The 10365-nt window shown below is 51.2% G+C and overlaps 1 protein-coding gene across 4 annotated transcripts; it reads left to right on the top strand.

The window, feature by feature from the left end:
• Positions 1-4133: 4133 nt before the first annotated feature.
• On the top strand, positions 4134-7096 carry ZNF575 (zinc finger protein 575). Of its 4 annotated transcripts, XM_044257230.1 has the most exons (5): positions 4134-4198; positions 4463-4558; positions 4947-5148; positions 5611-6265; positions 6548-7096. In XM_044257230.1, the coding sequence occupies exons 3-5, from the start codon at positions 5067-5069 to the stop codon at positions 6555-6557; spliced, it is 747 nt and encodes a 248-aa protein (XP_044113165.1). In that variant the 5' UTR covers positions 4134-4198; positions 4463-4558; positions 4947-5066; the 3' UTR covers positions 6558-7096. The 4 variants fall into 4 exon arrangements, with proteins under 4 accessions (XP_044113165.1, XP_044113166.1, XP_044113164.1 ...); XM_044257231.1 differs by lacking the exon at positions 4134-4198 and having other exon boundaries at positions 4292-4558; positions 5063-5148; XM_044257229.1 differs by lacking the exon at positions 4134-4198 and having other exon boundaries at positions 4292-4558; positions 4992-5148.
• The last annotated feature ends 3269 nt before the right edge of the window (positions 7097-10365 follow it).

The raw sequence follows: 10365 nt of genomic DNA, 5'->3' as shown, positions 1-10365 counted from the left end.
GCTCAGGTCATGATCTCAGGGTCCTGGGATCGAGTCCCCAATCGGGCTCTCTGCTCAGCAGGGAGCCTGCTTCCTCCTCTCTCTCTCTCTGCCTGCCTCTCTGCCTACTTGTGATCTCTCTGTCAAATAAATAAATAAAATCTTTAAAAAAAAAAAAGGCGAAGGAGAGACGCTGGGAGCACCACAGACAGGAAGAGAAATAAAACCCCAACAAGAAGCCCCAATACACTTGATAGCGGGACTCCTAATGTATTCTTAGTGGTTTTTAACAGGAGAGAGACCCAGAGAGCCCCTCAGAGATAAAGGAGATGCTGAGAGACTTGAGAGAGACTTGGACTCCGAGATACCAAGAAGAGAGACCTGGAAAGACTTTCAGAGATTCATGGAGAGATACAGAGTTGGAATGAGTTGTCCACCAAAGAAGTATGGTCAGAAAGATACACTTGGAAATTCTAGACGATTATGAAAGATGGGAAGAGATGTTGGGACATTAGAGCAAGGAGAAATGAGCAGAAAGAGGGAGAGAATCTCTCAGAGAGTAGAGAAACAGGCAGAAGGAAAGTTACAAGTCAAGGAGAGAATATTGTCCATTGATTTCTCACTTGAGGGCTCCCGTGTGCCTGGCCCAGCTGGGCAAATCTGGAGACCCAGAGGTGAGTTCTGTCCAGTTTGGTGGGGGAGAATGGCACAGACACTGGGGCTGAAATAAAGGAAGGTTCAGGGATTGCCAGGAGCTCAGGGGAAGAAGGAAACAGGAAAACAAGGATCCTCAGACACTCTTTGCTGTGAGGGTCCCCTAAATAAAACCTCCTCACTCCTGGGGCCCATTCCTATTGTTTTGGCAGGACTGCTAGACCCTTGAAGGCATGCACAACTTTTCGGTCAGCTGTGAGATCTCCTAAGAGGTAGAAGCCTGTGTATCGCCCTTCCCAGCTCTGTGACCTTGGGCTCAACACTTACCTCTTCTGGGCTTCAGTTTCCTCCTCTGCAAGATGAGGTTGACAATAGCTCCTCCCTCATTGGGAAGATCTAGTAAATTCAGACATGTAAAGAGTGTGGGAGAGCATGCAGCACAGAACAAGCTCTCGATAGGAGCCCACTAGCATGCTCTCCTCACCCTCCTTGACTCCTTCCTCCTCTGCCACCTCTTCCTCCTTCATCACTAGGCCCTGTTAATGTAACAGGCCTCCGGTCAGGCCTCTTCGCCATCATCCCCACAGCCCCAGTCAAGAAGCAGCAAAAAATACATGGAAATTGGAGGGGTGGGAGGTTGGGGTACCAGGTGGTGGGTATTATAGAGGGCACAGCTTGCATGGAGCACTGGGTGTGGTGAAAAAATAATGAATACTGTTTTTCTGAAAATAAATAAATTGGCAAAATGACTATGTCATTAAACACCAAAAAAAAAAAAAAAAAAAAACATGGAAATTGCACGGATTCCAGGGCCTGGCTGTGAGAGTTCAAATTCCGAACCTGCTTCCTCCAGGCTGTGTGACTCCCGCCTTGTGCCTCATTTTCCCCTCTTGTGTGTGTGGGGAGGTTGGGGGGGAATGGGAGCGCCTCCTCTTAAAAAGCCACTGCCAGGATGAAATGAAAGAATGTATACAAAGTGCCCAGGACAGTTTCAGGAATATAAAAAGTGCCAAATAAATGCTGGTAATTAATAGTGTAATTAATATATAACAGCCACCTCACTGGGCTTGTGGCTTCTGCTCTGCCTCCCTACAATCTATTTTATGCAGCAACCAGAGCGAACCTTTTAAAATGTCAATGACAAAGAGACTGAAGAATCACAGAAAACATACACAGCATGTGGATCTTGTTTAGATCCCAATGCAGACACACCTAGTGTAATAAAAAGATACTTATGGGATATGACGTCACATATAGCTTCACAATCATCTGGGAGGAGTGGGTGGGAGAAGTGAAACAACATGGGCCATCAGTAGAAAATTGTTGATGCTGGCGCCACTGGTATTATTAACGCAGAGAACAATTCTGTTTTCTCACACTTTTTGTATGTTTGAAAGAGAACATTGTTCTGGAAAGGAAAAAAAAAAAAAAAAAGCACGCGCGCACACACACACACACACAAGATATACAGGGGGCCAGGGGAGAAATGTGATAATGTAAGAAATGACTCTAAAGTTTGAAAGTTCGGTAATGATACTTTGGGTTGTGTTTAAAGATAGAAAGTCCTTATTTTTTTAGAGACACACACTGAAGTGTTTCTGGATGAAATGTGTGGAATTTGATTCAAGGACCTTAAGGGGTAAGGGGACGATGAAATAAGATTTGTCGTGATGAACCTGGGTGATGGGCTGGTGATGGGCTGATTATACTCTTCCTCTTCCTTTTGGTTATGTTTGAAATTTCCCATAACCTAATAAAAAGTTTTTACAAAAGAGTATATGAAAAGTTAAACTCATTCATGTCACTTTCCATATTTAAAACCCTTGGTTTCCCATTCAGCTAGGCCTCTTTCTAACTCCTTGACCTCAAGCTCTCCATTGTCCCCATCATTCTATCTCCCCATCACAGAGAGTTTATGGCTGTTAATGCTTTCCAACATTTCTTTGATACATAGTTATTGGACACCTCCTATGTGCTAAGCTCTGTTCTGGACAGAGTGATAAACAAGATAGGTTGTTCATCTTAACAGAGCATATAGTATAGAGGACAGATATGCTGTGTTATGTAGGGAGGGAGATGTGACAACAGAGTAGTGGAGGGAAGGGGGCTCCATGAGCTAGGGTGGACAGGCCTTCTACAGGCCTTCTACAGTGCCAAATATTTGAAACAAGATCAGGCGGGGGGGGGGGTGTCAGACAACCAATGTGATGGAGAAATGACCTTGGGGGGACAGAGGGAGCCACTAGTGCAAAGGCCCTGGGGTAGGAAGGACCATGGGTATACCAGCACTGGAAGTAAGGTAAGTTTGGAACATCGAGGTAGGAAAGATCCTCCGAACACAGCATGCTCTTTCCCACCTTGAGCTCTCTGCACATGCTGTTCTGGGACGACCTTGATCCCATCATGGCCTAGTTCAATGCACAATAAAAACACAGGTAATACTGGTAACATGTACTGACCACTGTAGGCACTGTTCTAAACTTTCCATTGATTATTGAATTTCGTCCTAAGAACCCAGAAAGATGGAGAGACTTGGCCAAGATTACACAGCTAGAAACTCGCGGAGCCAACCAGTTACTCAGGCAATCTGGCTCCAAAGCTCGAATAACCCCACCGTCTAGCTCCCACAGCTCCCAGGACTCGCCAGACCTTGTGGGTTATCAGACTGAAGACCCACCCATGCAGGGCATTTTAATGGGCACTTCACGGTCACTCCCGTCGTGGGCGGAAAAGTGCACCATCACGGCCCAGGGAAAGGTGCCAAGCGTCCCACCCTGGGCCTGGCTCCAGGAGCTCCAGTCCTCCCAAGAACTCCGGCAGTGTTGTTCTGGGAACCGCCGCCCCCATCCCCAAGCTAACACCAGAACCGCGGCAACGGAGTGGGAGGGCCTGAGATTCTTGAATCACCCAATGACGAACGATGCCGGGGCGCTATGCAAATAACATGTTTTTCATTGGGCGTCAGCTTGCTCTAAGCCTGGCGTTCCGCCCCGCCCACTCACGAATTGGCAGGACTTCTTTGCGAACGCTTTGAGGAGTGAAACGAGCAGCCGGCTCTTCAAACTCCCTCCGGGGAGGGGACTCAAGCTACCGACGGGATTCTCGAAAGGGAGGTTGTTAGGAAAGGACGGCGCATATGTTGGGCACTGTCTCTGATCTCTACGCTCAGTTTCCCCCAGTTAGGTCCTGCACGTGCTTGACTCCAGTCAGCCACCGTAGGCCCCCCACCCCGCAGTGTACTTTCTTACGACCCTTCTACCGGTAGCTCCGTGCTTGCTCACCAACTGGCCTGCCTTGCGCACCCACCCCTCCTTCCATTTCTCCCCCGCAGCAGCCTCCGCTGGCTGCGACTGCGCATGCGTACCGACGCCCCACACCGGCCCCGCGTGGGAGGAGGGGATGGAAATGAGGCTGAGCCGAGCCGCTCACGCGCGCTCCCTCCCCTCCCGTCGCTAGGCACGCGGCTGGCGCTGCAGCTTTGCCACGTCCGAGGGCAGCGCTGCAGCGCCTGCGGCCGCGGCGGGAGGGGCCTGGAGCCCCGCCCCCAGGGAGGGGCCTTCTGCAGGTGAGGCGGGCGCCTGGGTGTTCGGGAAGTGGATTGGGGGGATGGACGCCAGGATCTCCTTGAGAGGAATCGATTGACGTCCTGATGCATAGGTTCCGGAGGGACTGCACTGGTGCCTGAGCCTTGGTTGGGTGCATTGGTGCCCGAATGCCATGATTCCGAGGCGTGCATTGAGGCCCGGACGCTTGGAACCCCAAGGGAAAAATCCGTTAGGGTTCTCTGGATCGCCATGACACGCCACGTTCTTTCCGCATCTCCCTCTAGGTCTTCCCTCTACCCTCCCCGCTGGGGATGAAATTTAGCAACGAGAAGGAAGCAGTTCACGCGGCGTCGATGGACTGAGACTAAACCGAGACTCGGGTAAAGCTACCTATTGGGAGGTGAAATCCCGCCTACTCCGCTCAGGCTCCTCCCTGGGACAGAGTTCTAAAAGACCCGTCCTCTCCGCTCGAAGGCCCCTCCCCTGGGTCTGAGTTGCTTTGGGACCTGTCTGTATAGCCTCGCCCATTCCCGGGTTCGCTTCCACGGCTGGGAGGTTCTGGTGGGGGAGGTCCCGTACATTCTAGAGGCCTACCCAGCTCCGCGTTCAGGGCGGCCCCCGAGTTTAAGTAGTAGAGTCCCCGCCCACTCCGCTTGAGGGCTCCAGCGCCGGGTCCAAGTCGTGAAGAGTCAGGTTTGCATAAACCACGCCCATTGTGCTCTTAGGCTCCGCCTTCGCATAACCCCCGCCCCCGTCTCTGGATCCTAGGCTTAAAAAAACCTTGCCCCCAAACGGACTGGTGCCTGATTTTAGTTCTACAGCCCTATCCCCATCAGCCTGGTAATCACCAGCATTGCCTACCTCTCTCTGGGTTCCTGGACCAGCAAGATGCTGGAGCGAGATGCAGAGTCCGCCGCCGGGGACACCGATCCTAGTCCCACTGGCAAGGAACCAGTAACCAAAGGAGGAGGTGAGAGCGGTCCCGCCTGTGGGTAGGGGGGTATTCTACAGGAACTGGGGCTAAGAAAATCATATTTTGAGGGACTCTCTCGGTGAAAGTTTGAAGGCCTAGGGTGATGACCATTTGGGATACTCCCACAAATATGTTCTGGGGAATCCTACTATTGGCTTTGGGGAACTTATGTGATTTTTAGGGCTCATAAAATTAAGCGTCAGAGGATTCAATATGCAGAATTTCAGGGTGTTCACTTGGGAATATACTAGAAACGGACACCCCAGTAGTTGCTTTGGGGTTCCAGCCAGGTAACCCTTCAGAGCTCCTTATGATAATGCATGGCAGAAGGTGGGGAATAGAGACTTGTCATTTGAGGAATCCCAGATGACATCTGAGGTTGGCTGGGGGAAGGGAAGCCTGGCCTAGATTCAGGGTGTTGGCTCATGCCTGGAGCCCACCAGCCCTCCTGTCCTGTAGCTCCTCCCCAGGGCTCAACGCAGAAGCCCAGCCAGTTGGTTCCAGGGCCTGCCTCGTCCGTGGGGGTGCCTTCCCGACCCCGCCGGCGGCCCCCACCCCAGCGCCCACACCGCTGCCCCGACTGTGACAAGGCCTTCTCGTACCCGTCCAAGCTGGCCACGCACCGGCTGGCACACGGTGGCGCTCGGCCTCATCCGTGTCCCGACTGCCCCAAGGCCTTCTCCTATCCCTCCAAGCTGGCAGCCCACCGCCTCACGCACAGTGGCGCCCGCCCACACCCGTGTCCACACTGCCCCAAAGCCTTTGGCCACCGCTCCAAGCTGGCAGCCCACCTCTGGACCCATGCCCCCACCCGCCCCTACCCATGCCCCGACTGCCCCAAGTCCTTCTGCTACCCCTCCAAGCTTGCAGCCCACCGCCACACGCACCATGCCACCGACGCACGCCCCTATCGGTGCCCGCACTGCCCCAAGGCTTTTTCATTCCCCTCCAAACTGGCCGCCCATCGCCTCTGTCACGATCCCCCGACGGCACCGGGCAGCCAGGCCACAGCCCGGCATCGCTGCTTCAGCTGCGACCAGGCCTTTGGCCAAAGATGCCTCCTGCTCCTTCACCAGCGCAGCCACCACCAGGCTGAGAGTCAGGGGGAGCGCGAGTGAGTCCTCCCCTCGGCTCACGGGCCCCTCTGCCACCACCTGGGGTCAGTGAAGAGGTGGCATTTTTAAGCTGGGCTGTAAGGACTTGCCTTGAGCAGACAGCTGTCAGGGAGACTGACTCCACACTGGGTTCCAGCCCAGAGGGCTTAGGAACAATTTGCTCACCTGTTTCAGGGGAGGGGAAGGTATCATCTACAGACTTAGTGCTGGGCCCCAAACCACAGCTCAAGGCTGTGGTTTGAAAGCAAGCCCTGACTCCGGTTCTTCCCTCCATTTATAAGGCGAAAGTAAGAAATCTGCTACCATCGTTGGCTGCCGAGGAATGTGGGGAAACAGGGTCTCTCCTTATTGTAAGTTAAATCGGTGCCTCCATTTTGGCCATTTGTCCATAAAAAATTTAAAACGCTCACATGCTCGTGTCAACTAGTCCACTTCTAGGAACTTACCCTATAGATAGGTAGACTCAAACACTGAAAAAGGCATAAGGATGTTGGGAAACCACCCAAGTGCCCACCAAGAGGGGACCAGCTAACGAAACACAACACAGTGTTTCGTTAGAACAGCCAGAGAACGGACTATGTTGCTATAGGAAATAAAGCTCTCTTTGTCCAGTTGGGGAACGAGTCCCTAAATATACGAAATGATAAAAGCAAGAACAAAGGGCATACTGCCAACAGTGTAAACATTTTTTAAAACTCAAGCTTTGGAGCCAGCCTAGACCCACTGCTTATGAGCCAAGGGACCCTGGACAAGCTTTGTCACTTCTCTGGACTCGGATGCCTTATCTATAACATGGGAGTGCTAGGAGGCCTTTGTAAGGGCACAAGCATCATCTTCTGCAGTCAGTTCCCTTCCTGGAGGCTGTTTCTCCTGCTATAAAATAGGAATGAGAGAACAATGGACTGCACTTCATTTTTCAGGTGTGTATTAAGCCCCTGTAGCATGCTGGGCCCTGCGCAGTGTGGTAGGCACACAGCAGTGAACAAGACAGGCCTGGTCTAGTGATGGGGAGTGGGCGCTAGTCAATTGGGGGCCAAGAAAAAAAAAAGCAAAGAAGTCACCTCCATCTTGAAAAACAAAGTAGGGGAGGGAGCCTTGCTCCCCAGCCCAGGTACCAAGAATGACTTCAGAGTCCTAGGAAAGACATCTGCGGTGTTGGCATGGGAACAGACGAGTGGAAGAGAACTGAAGGCTCCGAAATGGCCTTGTGCTCACAGGAGGTCCTGACAAGTGACTATCCCCACAAGTAGATCGGAGGTTGGCACACTTCTGGAAAGGGCCCGATAGTATCTATGTTTAGATTTTGCAGGCCACTGTGCCTGCCACAACCACCCAGCTCCGCCCCTGGAGTAAAAAAAAAAAAAAAAAAAAAAAAAAGCCACACACATTATGGTACACGGATGAGTGTGGCTCTGGTCCAATGAAACTTGACCAGAATTGTAGGTGAGCTGGAAACTGCCTATGGGATGTAGTTTGCAGATCTCTGCTGTAGGTGAATGGGGCAAGGACAGACTCATCTGTGAACGAGCTAAGAGATCTGGAAGGAAAATTAAGTGGGATTCTGTAGAGGCAGAATGATGGACTCCCAAAGAGGTCCATGTCCTACTCCCCAGAACCTGAGTATGTTAGTCTACATGTGGCAGAAGGGACTTTGTAGATTCGTGATTAAGGATCTTCTCTTGAGATGGGGAGATTATCCTGATTATTCCAGGGGGTCCAATGTGATCATGAGAATCCTTATATGAGAAAGAAGGAAGCAGAAGAGTCAGAGGGGATGTGCCGATGGAAGCAGACACCAGAGGGATTCAGGGCCATGATTCAAGGGACTCAGGCAGCCTCTAGAGACTGGAAGAGATAAGGAAATGGATCCTCCCCAGAGGGGACACGGCCTTGCAGACACCATGATTTTAGCCCACTGGGGCAGAAGTTGGACTACTGACCTACAGAACGATAAGCTAATATATTTGTTTTTGTTTAAGGGTACGAAGCTTGGGATAATTTGTTATGGCAGCAATAGGAAACGTACAGATCCCAACCTCATACCATACACAAAAATAAGTTTCTGGTGATTTAAGATCTTTAAACTTGAAAAATAAAATGGATGTAAGTAATAAAGGAGACTACCTTCGTAACCTCAGAGGTACAGAAGGAATCCTTAAGACACAAGAAATGACCATCAGGGGCGCCTGGGTGGCTCAGTGGGTTAAGCCTCTGCTCTTCAGCTCAGGTCATGATCTCAGGGTCCTAGGATCGAGCCCCACATCAGGCTCGCTGCTCGGCATGGAGCCTGCTTCCCCACCCCCCCCACTGCCTGCCTCTCTGCCTACTTGGGCTCTCTTTCTGTCAAAAAAAAAAAAAAAAGAAAGAAAAGAAATGACCATCACAGAACAAGAGAGTGGTAGATTTAACCATAAGCCAAGTTATAACTATGACAACAGATACAATATTATATAGAGGGTTAGAAAAGACCTTTTTGAGGAGGCTGAGTTTTAGCTGAGATCTGAGATCTGAAATGAGTGGATGGAATGAGATGGTCTGTGGAAGTATCCAGCATCAGGGGTGGCACTGAGCAGGCAAATGCAAATTAGCAGGCTGCTAGACCAGCTGCTAGCTAGACCCAGTCCACTGGGCAAGGCCTTGGGGAAAGGTCGTTCGAGGGGGAAGGTTAAGTCCCTTCACACTGGAAGTCAGTTTCTATCAACGTTTACACACACAGCTGTCCTAGAAGATTTCCTCCACAACAACCACACCACCATCAATGTTTCAGGGACACAAATGCATTTTGAGAGGTGTCAATCTTGTCTAACCGCCATGGTACAGATGGGGAAACGGGCCAGGAGAGATGGGTTTTGCCTGCACCCACACAGCAGGCCAGGGCTGAGCCAGGGGGGATCCTGGCTCTCCGACACCCTGACCTCCCAAACTGGCTTGTACAAGTCAAGCCAGTTCCTGCCTGGGGGCCTTTGGACCTGCGTTTTCCTTTGCTGGGAATGGTTCTGCCAGACTTTCCCTCACTTCTCCCAAGTCCCAGCACAGGGGTCAGTCCTCTGACATGCCTTCCCTGCTGACCCTCTCTGAACCACACTACCCTGTGTTCGTCCTCAATGCTGCACAACACACTCACAGTCTCTCCCCCAGCAGAGTGTCAGCCCCCTGAGAGTGGGGCCTCAGGTCTGGGTTTGTTTTTTTTTTTTTGTTTTTTTTTTTAAGATTTCATTTATTTATTTGACAGAGAGAGATCACAAGTAGGCAGAAAGGCAGGCAGAGAGAGAGAAAGGAGGAAGCAGGCTCCCCACCGAGCACAGAGCCCGATGTGGGGCTTGATCCCACGACCCTGAGATCATGACCTGAGCCTAAGGCAGAGGCTTAACCAACTGAGCCACCCAGGCGCCCCTAGTGTCTGGTTTTCACAGCGCAGTTCCACCTATCTCACACAGTAGGTACAGGAGGCAAAGTAACAGCCTCCCAAAGATGTCCCCAAGCTGACCCCTGGAACCCAAGAATCTGCTTTGTGGCAAAGGAGAATTAGGATGGAAGCAATCAAAGTTGCTAATTGGCTCACTTTAAAATAGGGAGATTATCCCAGATTATCCAGGTGGGCTCGTGGTAAACACAGGACCTTTGAAGGTGGAAGGAAGGGACACAAGAGTCAGCATCAGAGTGACCTGGCATGAGGAAGACTCCACTGGCCACTGCTGGCTTTGAGTACAGAAGGGGAATTGGGGAAAAGACAAGAAAGCATATTTCCCCCAGAGCCTCCAGAAAGAGCACAGCCCTGCTTACACCCTGAGTTTTTGTCCATTTTGGACTTCAGACCACCAGAACTGGAAGGTGATAAATTTCTGTAGGTCTAAGACATAAAGTCTGTGTAATTTGTTACTGAGCTCTGACTGCCCTTTGCTCTGCTCCAACCCCTTCCTGACCTCCCAGCTGTGGGATAACATCCAAGCTTCTCAACCTGGCACTCGCAGCCCTTCAGGACAGCCCTGTCCTTTTGCTTCTAGAGTGACATGAATGTTCTTTATCTGCGCGCCTATTACAGCAGCCACCGCACGCTTGAAATGCAGCCAGTGCAACTGACAGAGTAAACGTTCCCTTC

Source organism: Neovison vison, chromosome 7 (assembly GCF_020171115.1).
Source record: "Neovison vison isolate M4711 chromosome 7, ASM_NN_V1, whole genome shotgun sequence".
Classification (NCBI taxonomy): Eukaryota; Metazoa; Chordata; class Mammalia; order Carnivora; family Mustelidae; genus Neogale; species Neogale vison.
The sequence above is the reverse complement of the archived record's forward strand: the minus strand, read 5'-3'. Positions and strand labels throughout refer to the sequence as shown.